This window comes from Oncorhynchus keta, chromosome 16 (genome assembly GCF_023373465.1).
Source record: "Oncorhynchus keta strain PuntledgeMale-10-30-2019 chromosome 16, Oket_V2, whole genome shotgun sequence".
NCBI lineage: Eukaryota > Metazoa > Chordata > Actinopteri > Salmoniformes > Salmonidae > Oncorhynchus > Oncorhynchus keta.
This window is the reverse complement of record NC_068436.1, coordinates 13,447,730-13,469,131: the sequence shown is the minus strand read 5'-3', so window position 1 is coordinate 13,469,131 and position 21,402 is coordinate 13,447,730. Positions and strand designations below refer to the sequence as shown.

At 45.7% G+C, this 21,402-nt stretch overlaps 1 protein-coding gene across 1 annotated transcript in view; it reads right to left on the bottom strand.

Annotated features, from left to right (window-relative positions):
- The window catches only part of LOC118395562 (lipopolysaccharide-responsive and beige-like anchor protein), a 405,339-nt gene that overhangs the window by 232,479 nt on the left and 151,458 nt on the right, over positions 1-21,402 (bottom strand). Inside the window, 3 exon segments of the mRNA XM_052464349.1 lie at positions 642-808; positions 14,293-14,401; positions 16,262-16,413. Coding sequence (XP_052320309.1) covers positions 642-808; positions 14,293-14,401; positions 16,262-16,413 — 428 coding nt within the window.

Genomic DNA, 21,402 nt, shown 5'->3' with positions numbered 1-21,402 from the left:
AGACTGAACATGTGATGGTGCTGAGTGGAACCTGATGAAGGTGTAACTAGACGCAGTACTTTAGACTGAACATGTGATGGTGCTGAGTGGAACCTGATGAAGGTGTAACTAGACGCAGTACTTTAGACTGAACATGTGATGGTGCTGAGTGGAACCTGATGAAGGTGTAACTAGACGCAGTACTTTAGACTGAACATGTGATGGTGCTGAGTGGAACCTGATGAAGGTGTAACTAGACGCAGTACTTTAGACTGAACATGTGATGGTGCTGAGTGGAACCTGATGAAGGTGTAACTAGACGCAGTACTTTAGACTGAACATGTGATGGTGCTGAGTGGAACCTGATGAAGGTGTAACTAGACGCAGTACTTTACACTGAACATGTGATGATGCTGAGTGGAACCTGATGAAGGTGTAACTAGACTGAAGACCAAAAACGGATCATGTGATTAGTTGAACGAGGTGTGTTAGTGCTGGGCGGGAACGGAAGCCTGCACCCCCAATAGAGCTCCAGGACCAGAGTTGGAGAACCCCTGCTCTAGATTGTAGATGTAGAACTACGTAGACTGTAGAACTACATAGACTGTAGAACTACGTAGACTGTAGAACTACGTAGACTGTAGAACTACGTAGACTTTTACCTGAAGGCAGAGCTTCCCCAGGCACCGTGTTTGTCCGTCAGGATGTTGATGATCTTCTGGATGAGCTGGGTGGCTGTCACGTGGTCGCGGTACTTGGCTGCTCGGATCAGGTGGTCGCACATCTTCTCCTCATCACGCTTCTCAGCCGAGTACTGGGCACAGTGGGACTGGGGGTCAAAGACAAAACGTGACAACAGGTCAACTTCTCTGTCAAAAACACAATAACGTAAGCATCATTACAAATTAATTGTATGTGCAGTGCTCAATACAAAATCCTTTATAGTACACTTAAAGAGAAATCCAGGAGGTATCTATTCTGAACAGAAAACTGTGTACACATAGTATGCGACTTCATATTGTATGTATGGAACTAGCATGTATTCTGGGGAAAATAGTATAGGCTACTACACACCATGTAAAAACGACATAATATAAGGCTCTTGCAGCTGTGTGTGTGTAGAAATGCTACCTTGAGTAAAACCAAATCAAAATCTGGGGTCATTTTCTGGCCCTTATGTCACGTTGATTAATAACAGCGGACATTATAGTTACTAATGCCTCCAGGGCTCCGAATCACGAAACAGAGGTTCATTTTTCTCTGTCTGAATGTGTTATCAGAAATGGCCTTTGAACTCAGAGTAGATGGTATATACAATAACACCTATACTGAGGGAAAAAAACAGCCCAAAACTTAATGTTCCACTTCAGTGCTAAGATGAACTGAGCAAAATATAAAGCCGAGTTAAACTCTAAAATAAAGTAATATATAACCAACTGAAAACATTTCAGTACACTGCATATTTCTAACAGCCGTTAGCCACGTAGTGTAGAAATACAAGCAACAAAGAAATGAGGAATACACGCTACTATCATGTACAGTACCTCAGGCAAACGTCCCGGCCATATTACTGTGATTTCAGGGCATCCATTGGATACTGAAAGGTTACAGCATCAATACCAGCAACTCTTAATCCAATTCCCAATGCTCAAATGAAATTAACCTAAAAGGCAGCCCATTGGTGGAGAACACACACATACATCCCCAGCTCTACAAATACAACCTGCCTCACCAGGAACGTTAGCAACCAAGTAAACACAGGAAAGTGCTCGATAATGATTGGTCCTCCTCTCCAATTGGAACGGTGACTTTTCATACCTGACAGGAAATCTATAGGTCTGGATCACATTCTGGAAGGCTATTCTGGAGGGGCTATTGGGCACTAATTATCAATCTACGTGTCTTTGTTGTGGGGCATTAGAGTGGTCCTTGACCTTAAAGCATGATGGCCCAACATGTGCGCGCGTGTGTGTGCGTGTGTATTGAAAGGAAGAATAGCGGAAGGGAGGTTAGGGTGAGGGGATTTTTTATTTTATATTTGTATTATTTCACCTTTATTTAACCAGGTAGGCCAGTTGAGAACACCTTTATTTAACCAGGTAGGCCAGTTGAGAAAACCTTTATTTAACCAGGTAGGCCAGTTGAGAACACCTTTATTTAACCAGGTAGGCCAGTTGAGAACACCTTTATTTAACCAGGTAGGCCAGTTGAGAAAACCTTTATTTAACCAGGTAGGCCAGTTGAGAAAACCTTTATTTAACCAGGTAGGCCAGTTGAGAACACCTTTAACCAGGTAGGCCAGTTGAGAACATTTAACCAGGTAGGCCAGTTGAGAACACCTTTATTTAACCAGGTAGGCCAGTTGAGAACACCTTTATTTAACCAGGTAGGCCAGTTGAGAACACCTTTATTTAACCAGGTAGGCCAGTTGAGAACACCTTTATTTAACCAGGTAGGCCAGTTGAGAACACCTTTATTTAACCAGGTAGGCCAGTTGAGAACACCTTTATTTAACCAGGTAGGCCAGTTGAGAACACCTTTATTTAACCAGGTAGGCCAGTTGAGAACACCTTTATTTAACCAGGTAGGCCAGTTGAGAACACCTTTATTTAACCAGGTAGGCCAGTTGAGAACACCTTTATTTAACCAGGTAGGCCAGTTGAGAACACCTTTATTTAACCAGGTAGGCCAGTTGAGAACACCTTTATTTAACCAGGTAGGCCAGTTGAGAACACCTTTATTTAACCAGGTAGGCCAGTTGAGAACAAGTTCTCAGTTACAACTGCGACCTGGCCAAGATGAAGTAAATCAGTGTGACACAGACAACACAGAGTTATGAGAACGGTGCTGAATGTGTGAAACGTATGTTATGCCCCTGGAACAGATGAACGCGTGTCTGTACTTTACGACGGGACAGAACCAGAAACGTTCTTTCCAGCCTGTCTTGACGTGTGACGTCTGTGTCACTAATCAGCAGTGCTGCAGCTCAAACACATCATCGTAAACACGCTGGTCATTCACCGCGGACCCAAACACCTAGTCCCCCATAGTGACGTGTGCTTTTCTATCGGGCCCGGCGGCGAGGGGAAGTAGTTTCACAGAGTGACTCTCCTCTGAAATAACAAGCAAACAGCTGAACACATAACAGGCCCATTAATACTAGGCCTCCATTTCGGGGTAAAACGATGTGGAAAAGACATGTCAGAGTGTAGAGTCTGGGGCTCGTTCCACTGCTCTGAAATCATCATACATAGAGGATATTAGACTACTAGGGTCTTGTTGGTTCTTACATACTCAGCCTGCTAGCTCTAGATGACTACATAATAACCTCCATCCTCTACTCTTCCAATAGGCTGACAGAACAAAGGGCACTGAGTGAGTCAGGGAACACATCACCCCTCCGCTAATTTCAAAGCGGGGGGATAGTAAAATAGCATGAACGGCCTAGTGCCATTAGAAACCAGAGGAGGCCCCCTTTACCGCGGTGGAAACGGCGCATGAAGGGTCTATCCTGATGCTGACAGTGAGATGAAAAAAGAGAAACAGATCATCAGGATCAATGTCTAGTCTACCTGGTAGCCAGATTTAATCATCAGGATCAATGTCTAGTCTACCTGGTAGCCAGATTTAATCATCAGGATCAATGTCTAGTCTACCTGGTAGCCAGATTTAATCATCAGGATCAATGTCTAGTCTACCTGGTAGCCAGATTTAATCATCAGGATCAATGTCTAGTCTACCTGGTAGCCAGATTCAGACATCAGGATCAATGTCAAGTCTACCTGGTAGCCAGATTCAGACATCAGGATCAATGTCAAGTCTACCTGGTAGCCAGATTTAATCATCAGGATCAATGTCTAGTCTACCTGGTAGCCAGATTCAGACATCAGGATCAATGTCAAGTCTACCTGGTAGCCAGATTCAGACATCAGGATCAATGTCTAGTCTACCTGGTAGCCAGATTTAATCATCAGGATCAATGTCTAGTCTACCTGGTAGCCAGATTTAATCATCAGGATCAATGTCTGGTCTACCTGGTAGCCAGATTTAATCATCAGGATCAATGTCTAGTCTACCTGGTAGCCAGATTTAATCATCAGGATCAATGTCTGGTCTACCTGGTAGCCAGATTTAATCATCAGGATCAATGTCTAGTCTACCTGGTAGCCAGATTTAATCATCAGGATCAATGTCTAGTCTACCTGGTAGCCAGATTCAGACATCAGGATCAATGTCAAGTCTACCTGGTAGCCAGATTCAGACATCAGGATCAATGTCAAGTCTACCTGGTAGCCAGATTTAATCATCAGGATCAATGTCTAGTCTACCTGGTAGCCAGATTCAGACATCAGGATCAATGTCAAGTCTACCTGGTAGCCAGATTCAGACATCAGGATCAATGTCTAGTCTACCTGGTAGCCAGATTCAGACATCAGGATCAATGTCTAGTCTACCTGGTAGCCAGATTCAAAAGAGGAAGTCAGATGATGGTGAAGTCAGAGGTAAAAGGCACACGACAGGCTTTTGGAGAGCGAGCGAGCAGGTGAGGAAGCTGTGTGTGTGTGTGTGTGTGTTTGTGTGTGTGTGTGTGAGGACGGCGTGACGTGAGACCTTATGACTTGAGACAGTGTAATCATGGGCAGCACCTTCCATTACATGAGCTGGCTGACAGGGTCGGAGGGTGACGGGCGCTGGCGTCTACTCTGGTGGAAAACGGTGGCCGGAGAAGACAGACTGATAATGGGTTGGCATTAATCGAGTAAATTACATGGAGATGTGTCTCGGACAATTCACGCAAAGCTCAAGTCAATAACCAGAGAAACGTCTGTGTGATTTAGAAAGGAAACAGGCCTAACCACTGGCTAAATTACACTAGGATTATGATATGAGAAGACAACATGAATAGTCTCACACACACACACACACACACACACACACACACACACACACACACACACACACACACACACACACACACACACACACACACACACACACACACACACACACACACACACACACACACACACGCACGCACACACACACACAGGTCAGGAATTCCAGCACATCTCACAGATACAAATCCACTGACTCAACTGCATGAGTGCAATTCAAAAGGCCAGAACATATGGCATAGGTTTCTGAGTGTAGAATAATACGCTGTCAACCCCCCTCTAAATGCTGTAGTTGTTGTCACGCTCTCCCATCAGGGCCTGAGGGGTTCACCAGTATAATGAGGGTGTGAGTGGGGATACAGGCCTCATTACCAGATATAAAGCCTGTGTTTATCACTTACAGTGAGTGACAGAGCCAAGGACCTTGAAATGTTTCTGTGCCATACTGTCTCAGCTTTCAAGGCGATCGTTTCATGACATCACAAAGTGCTCAAGGCTCTGCAGGAGAAACGTGCGACGACACACACAACAGTGGGATCTTATTAAAGCAATGCTTGATGTGTACTGTCTGCCTTGACATTGTGTGGTGCAGTAGAGAAGCCAGCTAGAGACACACAGAGGGGTCGGCTATCGCCTCGTTGTCTCACGCTCCTCTTCCAATCTCTCACATCCGCCGACAAGCCGTCCCCGGAGGGTTTCATTTTAAGTGGGGAACCTGTCCGCCCGGGGTGCGTGTCCTTGTCGTGTTCTGAGAGGGAATGCAAATATTCCTAGGAATAAGGAATTCCTTACAGAACGATGGGAGGAGGGGTTACTAGACAAAAGAGAGATGCTGAAACAATTGGTTTCTGAAGAAGATTCCCCCTCGCACTTGATCTCTTGCCCTCAAGTTTAAAACGGCCACATAAAACACCATCAGGTTAACTCAGACAAAGAGTTTGGGGGGTGTAGAAAGACAAAGGAGAAAAATGAAGGCCTAAAAGCACAACGGCGAACAAAAGTCATTGAATGTCGACGTCTGACAGCCACTTCAATTCTGAAATGATGCCCTGTCAACGCCGCGCTCGCAGAGTATTGATTTTTCCTGCTGAGGAAAAAAAATAATCTCATCCAGCCAAACAGATCCCAGAGGCATGCATCGTCCCGATAGTGGCCATCAAGGTTAACGCAGGCGCAACACTTATCAAAGTATCTCTCTCATCCCTCTCTCCTGTCCCTCGCCTGTGGCTGCTGTGGGTTTTTAATGGACTGGTCACAATGCCTAGTTGGCAGGACTCTTCATCTCTCCTCCCAGCGGCATCCTCTCCTCTCTTTCACTCTCTCGCTCTCCTCGTTCTCTCTCCACCCCCCTTCCCTCCCTGCTCAAACCAGCAGCTGTGTCAAGCCCCGCTCCAATCAGTAGCTACCATTAGTCTAAGCTGGGCTGAAGGTACCATCCACTCTGACTCCAGAAGCACTCCAAGGTCGCGCCAGCACGTGACGAATCACACCTGTTAACTGTCCTCTCCGGGGTGAAAAATAGTCAAATGAAGGCAGAGGCGCTGCAGATGAAAAATAATCCACTTCTTCTGGAATGCTAGCTTGCGCTCGGCTAGTTGTCTGGATGCAGAGTAATGATTCCAAACAGAAGAGATAACAATAGGAACGCACCAAGGACATGCCCTTTCTTCTTTTAGTGCTGTACATTTAACACATTTAACTCCACATCAGGATTGTGTCTGCCTTAAAAATGCATTCAATTGCACTTGAGAATCTGCTTATTCTACATATTTATTTTGAAGAATACACAGCCTTATTCAATACTATACAACATAATTATCCTTTCCAAGAATTCCTCTCCAACTCCTCAGTAAAATGAAATCAATAAAATGATGTCCCTCTATGGGATAACAAAGATAGTAGGCAAGGCAAGAGCCCTACTCCAGAGACTAAAGTGTCAGTTAGTATGTAGTAAAGGGGACTAGGGAGTCGGGAGGAGGTGCTCATATATGTGCTATTCACAGCTCTGGGTCAGCTGGGCAAAGATAATGATGTGAGGAGCGGTGCAAGAGGCATCACCTAGGGACTTAATTACACACAGAGAAGAGCCAGACACTGGGATACTAGTCTCTCTCCCCCTCTCCCTCTCCCCTCCTTCTCTCCCTCTCTCCCGGGTAAGTACTCTCTCTCTGAGGGTAGAGGTAGACAGAGATATAGAATACTGCTGGGTAAGTACTGCTGGGTACTGCTGGGTAAGTACTCTCTCTCTCTCTGAGGGTAGAGGTAGACAAAGATATAGAATACTGCTTGGTAAGTACTCTCTGAGGGTAGAGGTAGACAGAGATATAGAATACTGCTGGGTAAGTACTCTCTCTCTGAGGGTAGAGGTAGACAGAGATATAGAATACTGCTGGGTAAGTACTCTCTCTCTGAGGGTAGAGGTAGACAGAGATATAGAATACTGCTGGGTAAGTACTCTCTCTCTGAGGGTAGAGGTAGACAGAGATATAGAATACTGCTGGGTAAGTACTCTCTCTCTGAGGGTAGAGGTAGACAGAGATATAGAATACTGCTGGGTAAGTACTCTCTCTCTGAGGGTAGAGGTAGACAGAGATATAGAATACTGCTGGGTAAGTACTCTCTCTCTGAGGGTAGAGGTAGACAGAGATATAGAATATTGCTGGGTAAGTACTCTCTCTCTGAGGGTAGAGGTAGACAGAGATATAGAATACTGCTGGGTAAGTACTCTTTCTCTGAGGGTAGAGGTAGACAGAGATATAGAATACTGCTTGGTAAGTACTCTCTGAGGGTAGAGGTAGACAGAGATATAGAATACTGCTGGGTAAGTACTCTCTCTCTGAGGGTAGAGGTAGACAGAGATATAGAATACTGCTGGGTAAGTACTCTCTCTCTGAGGGTAGAGGTAGACAGAGATATAGAATACTGCTGGGTAAGTACTCTCTCTCTGAGGGTAGAGGTAGACAGAGATATAGAACACTGCTGGGTAAGTACTCTCTCTCTGAGGGTAGAGGTAGACAGAGATATAGAATACTGCTGGGTAAGTACTCTCTCTCTGAGGGTAGAGGTAGACAGAGATATAGAATACTGCTGGGTAAGTACTCTTTCTCTGAGGGCAGAGGTAGACAGAGATATAGAATACTGCTGGGTAAGTACTCTCTCTCTCTGAGGGTAGAGGTAGACAGAGATATAGAATACTGCTGGGTCTGGTGAATCTACTTGCTTTATCCTGTCATAATATACAAATCAAACTACTGAATCCCAAACGAATCCCACTAATAAATGATTCCAGCAACAGCTAACAAGCCTCCCCGTCATTACCCAGAGGGTCTCACCAGCACCATAGTGAGATGGCTGTTCTCCCAGCCCTATAGCTGTCATCTGTAAATCAGTGACCGCCCCTATGACAGGTCAGACAGATAGTTGTAAACAATGTGTCAGATGGTGGCAACGCCTGTCGGGCACCAGCTGGGTAAGTGACCTGCGACTGTCGGTCAGGCGATGAGTAATCTGGTGTTGATCACGTTGTAAACAATGTGTCAGATGGTGGCACCTGACGCCTGTCGGGCTACAGCCAGAGTGGTGACCTGCAGGGGGCTCTTCTAGACGGTATGGGAGATTGGGGTCACAACCTATCCTCTGACATTGAAACAGTTTGTTGTGGAATTCTCTCACACTGAAACAGATGGTTTATAGACCTATGAAGATAACCACATTTGGTCCAAGCACCCTATAAACGGCAGTGTTTGTTCTTGACCAGAACTGAGCTTTTTTCCTTTATAGCAGGTTACATTATAGCACCAAAGCATCGGCTGTTGGCTTTGTTTTTTGTGTTATAAATAGGGAAATGTTTAACTGTCATGTGTTCATTTTGTTTCACTTCTAAATGTAAATTGTGTCGCCCTCCGTTCCATGGCGTTTCAAATGTTAAGTGTGCAGTCAATTCTTTGTGTGTGTCCTGTCCATGGCTGTGATCTGTGAGGAAGAGTAAGCTCAGTGCACTGTGTGGAGGCGGTCAGAGCGTGATGTGAATATAATGAGCATCAGCTCAATGTTAATGTCATTAACTCTGAGGCGTGCCTTACAAGCCAGACAGAGGGGGTTGATCGCTAGCTGGATCTCCTGGCTTTTATAGCTAGAGAGATTGTAAACAATGTGTCAGATGGTGGCACCTGACGCCTGTCGGGCTACAGCCAGAGTGGTGACCTGCAGGGGCTCTTCTAGCTGGATCTATGGCTTTTATAGCATCTGGGGGAGTCAATTCAATTAGTATCCTATGACATTGCTGGGGGTGAATTGTGACTGGGTATCTAAACATTTTAAAAAGCAGATGAGTTTATAGGAGGCGGATAAAAGAAAGACATTTGGTCTTCCTCACTCTTAAAGAATCAACCGTGGGTTATGAAAAGAAAGAGTGCAACAGCAGGAAATAAAATAAATTATCTGGGTCTTCCGTATCTCTGACCTCCTCTGCTCTTGGCCCGCAACCCACCACATTTCATCCTTAATGAAAGGATGCTGAAAAAAAAACCTCTCTCATCGTAGTAGGAGGGCCGTGGCCATGCGATCTGCAGATCTCTTCCACGTTAAGGATCCCATTAGATAGAGAACACTAAAAGTGCAGTGGATTTCCCCCTCCAGTTATCTTCATCTCTGTCACCCTCAATGGCTATAATAACTTACACTCCAGGCCAAAGATAACTCAATTCACTGAGAGAGGGGCGAGAGAGAGAGAGAGAGAGAGAGAGAGAGAGAGAGAGAGAGAGAGAGAGAGAGAGAGAAGAGAGAGCTGTCGTGATGGGATATAATGAGCATCAGGGAGAGATGAATGTCAGAGACTCTGAGGAGAGAGAGAGAGAGAGGAGAGAGAGACAAGCCAGACAGAGGGGACAGAGAGAGAGAGAGAGGGGATTACGGAAACATCGCTAGCTGGATCTCCTGGCTTTCATAGCAGAGAGAGAGAGAGAGAGAGATTCAAGAGAGAGAGAGATATTACAGAGGGCTGGGGGAAGAATCAACGACTGGGATGGAGGGGGAAAGAGAAAGATGGGATGGAGAGAGGGAGAGAGAGAGAAAAGAAAAGAGGGATGGGGGAGGGAGAAAGAAAAGAGAGAGGGATGGGGGAGAGGGAGACAGAGAAAGAAGGGATGGGGGGAGAGGGAGACCGAGAGAAAGAAAAGAGGGATGGGGAGAGGAGACCGAGAAAAGAAAGATCTGGGGATGGGGGAGAGGGAGACCGAGAGAAAGAAAGAGAGGGATGGGGGAGAGGGAGACCAGAAACAAGAGAGGGATGGGGGAAAGGAGCTGAGAGAAAAAAAGGGAGGGATGGGGGAGTAGGAGGGCCGAGAAAGAAAGGGAGGGATGGGGGAGAGGGAGAGAAGAGAAAGAAAGAGAGGGATGGGGGAGAGGGAGACCGAGATTAAGAAAGAGAGGGATGGGGGAGAGGGAGAACAGAGAAAGAAAGAGAGGGATGGGGGAGAGGGAGATCCGTCAGAAAGAAAAGAGGGATAGGGAGAGGGAGACCCAGAGAAAGAACTAAGGGATGGGGGAGAGAGGGAGACCGAGAGAAAGAAAGAGAGGGATGGGGGGAGAGGGAGACCGAGAGAAAGAAAGAGAGGGATGGGGGGAGAGGGAGACCGAGAGAAAGAAAGAGAGGGAGAGGGAGAGAGAGAGAGAGAGAGAGAGAGAGCGCATATGTTACGAGTCTCCAAAGCAAAGGGTGTCTAAATCACGCGGCTCCTCTATCACACCCTTCCCGTGGATATGAACTCTGACAGGGAGCAAACATAAATTTGTTTTTATCTATTGAATAATTCACTTTCCTGGTGGCTGCCGTTTCCTTCATGGTCCGTGTCTGTAGTGGTAGAGAGCCACTGCCAAAGGACCTAGTCCCAAACCCCTGCCAGGGTGGAGAAGGACTACTCTGTTCCAAGTGATAGTCAACAGGAAACACACAAGGTGCAATTCATTTCAGCTGGAAGATTCTTTAAAACAGTGAAGGGTGTGGCAGTCAGGGCACAACCAAATCGCCGACTTTATGCACTCGGCCACACCCCAACATGTTTCTATTTCTGTCCTCCAACGGTAAACCTGAGAAGCAGGTGAACAAACACTGATTTAAAATCAAAAATAAAATTGAAGACAGAGAGGAAAACTGTTTTCCCCTGGGGCATGTTTCATTGGGGCTGTTATTTTTATGGTGGCGGTGCAAAATGAAACCATGAAACCGATGGCTCGAGGAGGGCTCAAGCCAGAGCCGGAATGGAGGAAAATCAATACGGCAATATCAGTGGTTGCACTTATCAGGGCCTCACTTCTTCCAGAGGTCACAGAGGAGCGGCTACATTTAAGTGGGGAATTCAATTGTGAAACATAGATTTGGCCTTAGCTATGGTGGGTATCTGATTAAAGTTGATTGGCTATACTGTAGGGGCTGAGGGGAGAGAACAGAGAGAGAATACTAAACAACAGTCTTGAACAAAGAGAGTTAACAGTTGGCTATGGTGGTTAGTGGGTATCTGATTACAGTTGAATGGGTTGAGAGGAAGGATGGTGTGGTTGGACACAAAAAAAAGTGGAATTTAATAAATACAAGAGTTCTAACACTTTGTGCAATATGTGGGTTGGTAGCGAAATAGGTCCCTGCAGACAGTGCTTGGGACAGAGAATCACAATCGAATGGCTTTCCCAAAAGAAAGAATCAAACAAAACAGTTGTGGTACGCATGTACCCAATACTAAATCTATTAGGGGTTAATGCGTGGAATCCAAGAACACAAATACTATCTCCCTAACAGAATAGAATGAGATTTCAGCCTGTTAAAACGTATTCTGTCTCCACCACTGTGGTTTTACTGGAGACAACCGGGGACTGTAGCTACTAAATAATACAGGAACAGGAAACAATGATGTCCTTGGCTGTCTTTGAGGCTCGTCAGACACATCCTCATTCTGTAACTCAACGGTACTGTCAAAGACTACACACGCACACGCACACACACACACACACACACACACACACACACACACACACACACACACACACACACACACACACACAAAACCAGAAAAACAACTGGGCCTGCTTGGAAAAACGGAGACACTAACTAGGCCCTCTTGTAGGACGATGTGGGAAAAATAGGTCCAATGTAACGACACAATGTGTTCCTTTTGCTTTCATTACAGTATATCAGAGTAGGATCCAGTCGAAGGATGTTTCCTCCTGTAGGACTCCTCAGTGCCAGAGGGAGACAGATGATAGGATGAGAGGGACTAGTGATGCGGACAGGAACATCAGCTACACTACGTGGGCCAATTAGATAGAATTGGAGAGCTGGGGACAGCCCCTGGTGTGTGTGTGTGTGTGTGTGTGTGTGTGTGTGTGTGTGTGTGTGTGTGTGTGTGTGTGTGTGTGTGTGTGTGTGTGTGTGTGTGTGTGTGTGTGCATGTTTCCATCGGTGCAGACATATCCTGGCCCTCGCTCGGCTGAGAGAACATAACATGGCCTAATCATGGTGAGTTTGAGGGAGGAAATGGGGAGTGATGGGGACACGGACTCAGACACCACTCCTGTTCATAACCTCAGGGCAGTGAGGTAGAGGCTAGTTTGTGAGCCCTGCGCTGTGTTCTTATGGAGCTGCCAACTGTCTGTGCTGTGCCTCAGGCCCCTCCCCTCTCCACACCTCTATCGTGCCGTTGTTCACACAGCTGTCTGACACACACACACACACACACCCTGTGTGTGGAGTGTTAGCCTCGTCAAATAGGCTGTGTGTCACGCGTCAGAAATATATCTGCATAAACACCCGGGTCTGCCTGCCCCGCACTAACGATGATTGGACGACCGGTCGAGTCGGGCCACACCTCCAGAGGAAATGATTGACAGGGTGAGGCCGGTGGGTGGAAAGGACGTGGACAGTGTGTACTGCTGTTGCCAGTCAGATAGAAATGCAGACTTGACTAGGGTCTGCGTCCCAAATCACACCATATTCACTCTATGGGCCCTGGTCAAAAGTAATGCACTAAATAGGGAATAGGGTGCTATTTGGGACACAAGTTAGAAGAACATGGGAGCAAACATTCAAACGAACCGAGGCAACCAACCAACCTGAGGCAAACCATCGACATGCTTTCCTTTCCACCCCCTCAACAATTTGCTTTAAACAGTCATGAGGGCTTTTTTTCATTCTGTAGGAGAGACCCTGCCTTGAACCTTAAAGAAAGCATAACATTTTACAACTACGGTAAGGGGGCGAGTGAGGGTGGAGGGACGGGGGGTTGAGACAGTCGGCCCTTCAGACCAGCAGTTCTGTGGGCTGTCTGCAGGTTTAAGTACTGCCAGGGTCTTGAGTAGGGAGGGGGGAATGAAGGTAGTGATGGAGGGGAGGATGCTGTATTCCTGTCACTGTGGAAATACTCCCCCAGCGGGACTATAACAGACAGGCTCTCAGCAGGGCAGGAAATGATTCAGAGAGATCAGGACGGAGACAGAGGAGAGAGGGATGAAGGAGGAGGGTGGAGACTGGCACTAGGCCGGGAGGTTGGCGCTATGCTGGGAGGTTGGCGCTATGCTGGGAGGTTGGCGCTAGGCGGGAGGTTGGCGCTATGCTGGGAGGTTGGCGCTATGCTGGGAGGTTGGCACTATGCTGGGAGGTTGGCGCTAGGCCGGGAGGTACAGGGATAAATTAACATGGAGGCTGTTTGGCTAGGATGCTGTGCCAAATGTAAACTACAGCCGGCCTCCAGTGTAAGATGTTATTATACGTGTTGGGGTTGTCTTTGAAAAGACAACATTTGTTCTCTAGGTTGCTATGACAGGTCTGTAATGACTTGACAGACAACCGTGTGTGTGTGTGTGTGTGTGTGTGTGTGTGTGTGTGTGTGTGTGTGTGTGTGTATAGAGGACTTTATACCCCCTCGCTGGGTGTTACATTCTGAGCTGATGTTCAATATGGCCAGACAGAACATGAAAATATGAAACTATTAACCTCAGCTTAATGGGATCTGCTTAAAGCTACAAATATACTAAAATAACTTCTGCTGCTCTCACACAAAGACATGGAAAGGATAAATAAATGAGGACTATGTTTCTGTTCCAAGATACGAGGGTCAGGAAAGGGGTTGGAAGTTATTGGTTAATTTCTAAGTTTTTCTCTTCAAGTCATTCTCCCTCTCAAGCTAAAATCAGGACTCCATTTTGGATTGAATGGATTTTCCTGTTTGCTGGCTACCTGCACCAGCCTGGGTCATTTCAAATTCCTATATTATGTCAGGAGCCATTTTGGATCAAGTATGTTCTCTTGTTTACCAGCTGCCTGGTCTATTCTCCTCAATCATTCACCCAAGCTTAAATCTGGACTCCATTTTGGATTTAATGTGCTAGTTTCATGTTAGCCAGTTTCCTGGCCCAGACTGTATTTTACCTCAAACTCAGCGTGTTTGTGGATGTCCTCGGCTCTCTGACGGCTCAGGATGAACTCAGCCTCATTGGCCACCCGCACCAGGTGGTCCTTCATGGTGTGGCTTAGTAGCCTGAGAGAGGAAGGACAGAGGAAGACATTTCATACCATCAAAGAACTGTATCAATTTGTAATCAGTGGTCAAAAAATGATTACTGATTTGAATAATTTAATTATGTTTACATTAAGATGTAAAAAATCACAATGTGTGGAAGACATACAAAAAAATATTAATATTTCCATAAAATGGTCAAACAAAGTTAATTAATTGACTAACATCCATAAAATGGAAGACCTAGGTTTAATAACTGTTCAATCAAATGGAAGACCTCCCTTTCATACACAGTACACACTGCATAAAATGGAAGCCTCCCAATGTGTTACAAAATGAAGTGCTCCCCAGTCCCTAAACATGGAAGACCTCCCCTTTAATGACCGTATAACATCCATAAAATGGAAGACTTCCCCTTTAATAACATCCTAAAATGGAAGACATCCATAAAATAAAATTGATGACCTCCCCTTTAATAACCCTATAATATACATAAAATTGAAGACCTCCTTTACCATACATAAAAAGAGGAAAATTAATGCAAAATGCAAAATTAGCACACACACACACCACACAAATCCCTTTAACTGTGACCAACATGTGCAATTGATTTGTTAATGATATGCATCTGACACAGTTGGGGGAACTTTGCTTGTTAACTACAGCCAATCCACCCCCTTCCTCTGGGTTGCTCCTGTTGCACATATGTACGCCAATCCACCATGACTTCCTCTTATCTAAGCTAATAAAATGATATGCATGTGTGGGGGTTTGTCCTGTCACTACATATGTAGCCAATCCACCCCCTTCCTCTTATCTAAGCTAATAAAACATTAATGTGTGTGTGTGTGTGTCTGTGTGTGTGTGTGTGTGTGTGTATAGGGGCCAGAGGGGCCACTCACTGGCCCCAGAGGTCAGGCCTGTGCAAAGTGGAACAATAACAGGCTAGGGGCCGGGCCTGGGGCCTGTAACCCAAGCCTGCTGTTTCAGAGCAGGGCAACGGGGAGCGGAGGTGCCTGGGCCTCTGTAGCCTCTCCAACCCCCGGCCCCTGGCCCAACCATCAATAACCTCAACACTCTCTTTATGACGCCTTACTCTACACTCTTTTCACACATAGGCAGGCACACACACAGATAAAACCATGTACAGACACACACAAGCATACATACACACACACGAATATAGTACGTGCGCACACTTGGAAAGTCACACATACTTCACCCAAACCCCAAAACCTCTCACACATCTCTCACTCACACCTCTAAACAGGGAGTTGATGGGGTACAGTGTTACAGTCCCCCATTGCAAATCAACAGGCTTTCACTGAGACCCAGTTCTAGATTACAAAGCAGCCCCTCTGGAGTGGATTACAACCTCCTCATCCTCTAATCCTTCTTTTCTTCCTCCTCTATCCTACTCCTTCCCTCCTCCTGCTTCTCTTCCACCTCTTCTTCCTCTCCTTCTCTCTCTTCTATTCTCTCCTCATCCTTTGCCTCCGCCTCTTCTTACTACTGAGCTGTGTGTGTGTGTGTGGGGAAGTCCATCAGTGGATGCATTAACATTATCCTAGATTAGCGTTCAGTAATTCTCCAGCGCGGGGGATCGTTAATGTAAATCTAGGACCTCAAACTCCAAATTGATGGTAGTTGTTTGGTCCCAGGAGTGATATGGGAATGATGATCCTGGATAGTACGGACAGCAGAAGGGACATGGAGAGGGACAAGGAAGATGGGAGATTTCCCAAGCGTCATGAGGAGTCAGGGATTGCAGTCACCCCTGTCACCCGTCCTCCGGGACAGGCAGGTATTGACAGAGCCTTGAACTCTATACGGCTCTCCTCAGTATGGATTTCTCTCTTCAATAGAGGCCCTAATGGTGACCGTGAGGGCCTGGAGCCTCGAGGGCCAGGGGCCGCGCTACGGATTGGCCAGAATGGGACATGAATGAAGTGGTGATGGTCGGAGAGGGTCGGACCAGTGTGAAGGCCAAGCCTGCATTCTTCGTTCGTGGGACGTGTCAGAAAACGTGGGACCTGCCCACAGAAACCACATTGGGACCATTAGCTCGATACTGGGGCCAAGCCTGCATTCTTCTGGATAGAGTTCTGCCACATCCCTGAAACACAAACACTGGGGACATTAGCAACAACACAGAAACCACATACTGGGGACATTAGCAACAACACAGAAACCACATACTGAGACATTAGCAACAACACAGAAACCACATACTGACTGGGGACATTAGCAACAACACAGAAACCTCATACTGAGACATTAGCAACAACACAGAAACCACATACTGGAGACATTAGCAACAACACAGAAACCACATACTGTTACTCTATGCACATGACTTTACACATAAGTCAGTGTGGATGGACAGAGGGGTAAATGAAGGAACAGTTAGAAAGAGAATGAGAAATAAAGATTCATTTTGCCCCTTCCGCCCTCAGCACCAATTATGTCTGTATAATATTATGTTGAGTGAGCCTGAACAAGGAGCAGTCAGCTGGTATACATAGCAGCCCTATAGAAGAGCTGCTGTTTCTGGCAGTCAGCTAGCTGGAGGAGAGGAATGAGAAGGGAGGGAAGTGAAGGCATTTATCATGATATAACTCACACATTTCCTCCCTTTGAGCAATGTTATGGTCAAAGGTGTCAGTCTAAACAATTCAATAAACCGCAGCTGAAACGCCAAGGCGGCCTTGAGTGAGTTTAAATCGGCAATTTGGTCAGGAAAGGGAACTTGACGGTCGCAGTCTTTCATGTTCGGTTGAATCTTTCAACACCTTCTCAACGCAACCGTCAAAAGAATACTAAAAGAACAAGGAGCTGGGCATGTGGGTCGGACGTTTAGCTCTCGCTCTCTCCTTCCCCTTTCTTGGGGACCTACGTTAAATAGCTAATACCCTGATAAAAAACATTCAAAGACTTTGCGTTAAATAGCCCTGACAACTTCAAACCACTTTGTACATTCAACGTTAAATAGCTAATACCCTGATAAAAACCAAACTTCAACATGCCACTTTGTCAGGAAATGTCTGTATGGTGGGGGTCAGTAATGGTCTTTGTTTAATAATTCATGTCTAATCACTAGTTGTTTCCTGTGACAGTAAACAAACCCTGACCCCCAAAATCTTCCTTTACACACACAGTGATATACTGTATATCTAACACTATTTGACTGGTAGTGGAAACGGAGAACAGATACATTGTAACCAAAATAAACAAGGTCCAACTGTGTTAACAAGTGGAGGGAGGGTTACGGTGTGTGTGTGTGTGACAGGACAGTGGTCAGTGTATTTTACTGTGCTGTCATCATCTCTTCAACTGATAGAGGGAGCTGGAAGCTGGGTGTTTGTGTGTGTAGACGTTATTGGTAAACATACAGAGGCCTGGGGGCTGAAGATAGACGACAGACAGAGCTAGAGGAGAGAGAGCTCATTTGCTTCTAATACCAAATCAGACGTGTGTGTGTGTGTGTGTGTGTGTGTGTACAAGTGTGTGTACGACACGTATGTGTGAATGTGTTTTTGTACGTGCACACATGATGATTTCCAACAGCACCATAGGTTTTCCACTTTGATAACATGACAAGTGAAAAGGCATCAGAACCAATCACACCCAGGCAGAACAGAAACCATTCTGTCCCAATGCCTGTACATCCTCAACCAGCCTGTAACCAACTGTAGATTAGTGGGATAACAGACTTGGGTAATTTAACCAGAATGCAGCAGTGTTTTGTGTCCCGTCAGGCCATATTGGCGTTGACTACACAGTCATAATAAAGTGTGCACAGAGGGAATAGGCCAGTGTGTCTGTGAGGGGAGTAGAAACAGTGAGTTTGACAGTGAGCCCTGTTTTTGGCACCAAATGGGGAGGGATCATCTAGACTTATCCAATAAGAGCCACCCATTTTCGTTTTCTGTTGAAAAACATTTTTAAACGTTTTCCGTTGCCTGCCCTAAAGAACATGACCCAGACCAATGGGCCAAAGGCTGAATGACGAGAGCCATGAGCCTCGGCAGGCCTGCCCTGCAAGCAGTGGGGGACACGCAATGCTACTCCATGTTATGCAGCGCTGCGCCACGCCGTCCTACCGGGCCTGAAATAAACACCACAGGAAGTGCAGACATAAACAGGTCTGGCTCTGCTCTCAGGAACAACAAGGAAGAAGGAGAAAGGACACGTTGTCTCCTGAGAACGGGGAGTTTCCTTACTGCTGCCCTCTGGATACTATTGAACTGTTCTAGTGACTGAAGGGATCTTATTTGATATATTCCAAAACAGAGCTCATCCTGGACACAGCTTCTTTTAATGTAAGTTCTGCTGGTGTGAAAATGAAATCTATTTACAGTACAATGGCATGGAGCAGAAGTTTAAAGTATTTTATTCAATCACTTCACATTACCACAGGTCCCCACGAGGCATTCTGAACAGGCACGCCAGGGTCATATAAACAAGACTAATGTCCCCGTTATGAGACAGAAAATGACATTATTGTTGAATTAAAAAAGGTTATGACCCTAATCAGAGGGTCACACACACCTCATGGTGACAAACGGGAGGCTATCTATCAGACAGCTCTGTGATGGGGTATGGATTTCTTTGGCTGCCCTGGTCAGTGCGGTCAGGCTTTTATGGCTGTGATAAGGGCCATTCCATAACCCCATCCTCACCCTGATGAGAGGATACAAGCAGCCATTTGTGACCTCTAACCTCTGACCTGACATCAGGAGACTACTCCACCACCGCAAGTTGTTCTGCCTGTCCTGTCTCATCGGTACGACCACCAGTCAATGTGATCCTGATGTTGGACCATATCCCAGCGCGTGTGTGTTTCCCCAATGTCAGGATCAAAAGTAAAGCTCCATTCAAACCAAATGCCATTCTCAATCAGAAGTCAATAAGCCAGTTTCTATGTTTGGTTTATGTCTGATGACTCCATGGCAATGAGTCTCCACACCCACACACACACACACACACACACAGACACACACACACAGACACACACACACACACAGACACACACACAGACACACACACAGACACACTTCCTCATTACCACTGATTATCCATAATGAAGGTTTAAACTCCACAACTAGTGACAAAACACAGACTTCCCTACAAACTCCTCTTTGAAACGTCAAACCTGGTCACAACACCACACACACCCTGTTAAACCCCCCCCCCAAAAAAAAACTGGGTTCTCCCCACCAAAAATAAACAAGTCGCTTGTGTGTTTCAGTCCCATCAGTCATAATCACAAGTATTTGTTAGTTTGGTAAAGGGGCTGGGGAATATGACTTTACAGGAGACAAAGAGAGCACGAATCGTCGTAAGCGCTAAGTGTGTACTGTGTGCTTCCTTTCAGCTTTGGAACGAGAACAAAAATAAGTCCCGTGGAGTTGTGTCCTAAATGGAACACTATTCCCCATTTAGTGCACTACTTGATACTTTTTAACCGGGGCAATGGTGCACAATTTAGGGAATAGGCTGCTATTTGGGACGCGGAGTTGTCTCGTTGTTACAGCTACGCCTTAGAAAAATGTACAAATACAAACAAAACATTACTACTGTGTCTCTTTGGCCAGTGGAGGAAACTGAATTACGTGGCAACGTACAGTCAGGACGAGAACTGCTAGACAGAACATGCCGTGCTCTCCTGTTAAGGGCTGACGGAGGAACAGAACTCATTCATGGTTGTCCATCTGTTTCACATCTAAGAATGAAAGACAGAATAAGAAACTGTCAGTAAGCCACAGAAGCTTGCATTTCTAGTAGATGATACTAGTAGATATGACGTGACGTTGGTGGTTATAACCCTATAAACCACGTGGCGATAAGACGGTGACACAGAAGCCGTTCAGAATAATGAAACAAACGTTTGTGAAATGACAAAATATTCTCATTTGTATCCAAATGTCTCTGACTTGCAAACTTTAAAAAATGAAGCTTTGTCTATACGATGAGAGATCAAAGACATTGTGCAAACGAGATGCATTCATTTCAGAGTCAACAGTTGAATGCTCATTCCACCTGTAACCGGTTGCTGAAGGATAAGGAAGTTGACAAGTTCATTTCCTAATCTGGTCGCCGTATCAAAAGGACTTGTGACAGCGAGTGTCGACAAAGTCTAATTGCGGATGGGACTTCCTCAACACTCAACAACCCCACATGCCAGTTCTCTATCTGTGTTTAAGGAAAACATCTCTCAGAAAATGGCTTGCGTCCATGTGATCACATTCACACCTAAAAAATACTAATATTTATCTGGCAGAAAAGCCTGGATAAAATAACGATCTGGGTTGAGGAGTAATTAGTATTTAAGGGTGGTGATTGAGAATAGTGGAAATGACTAATAAATAAGACACTCACATGGGTCATTTCTAGGATTAAAACACGAGTTTGAAATCACCCCAAAACATTATCAATGCTAAACTCACCATCCAACAGTAAACCTGCACTAATCCAGTGTAATAGCTGATAATATGGTTCATTGTCAGAGCTCCAGTGATCCGACCCTTCCAGAGTTAACCTGTTTAACAGATGGACACCTCTCCTCAAGTCAATGGGCAGATCAGCAGACATTGACTTTCTTCCCTGGAGCACTTGGCTTCTCCTGACCCCTGACCTTTAACCTCTAGGCTGACAATGGAGAGCGGCAGGACATGGAGTTTAACCCCGAGCACGGCATCACTACGGCTACAAGAGCAATACTCTCTGACCTGAGAGCTAGAGGACTACGACTCTTAATGACCCGAAGGTGAAAACAACCTGGAGATGTCTGTCTGTGGTTGACTTTCTCACTTAGTCTTCTGTTTGTGATCAAGGCAGACATTGAAAAGTTATTTTCAGATGGTGTAATCTGCCTTGGATTACAAAGTGGGTTATAAAACCAGGTGGTACATACATAACAAGGTAGGTGGTTATGAGCATAGTTGTACAGATGACTTTGTATTGATTTATTCTATGCTGTATGGTGTTGTATGGGGCTGTTTTGAACTGTAGGGATTACT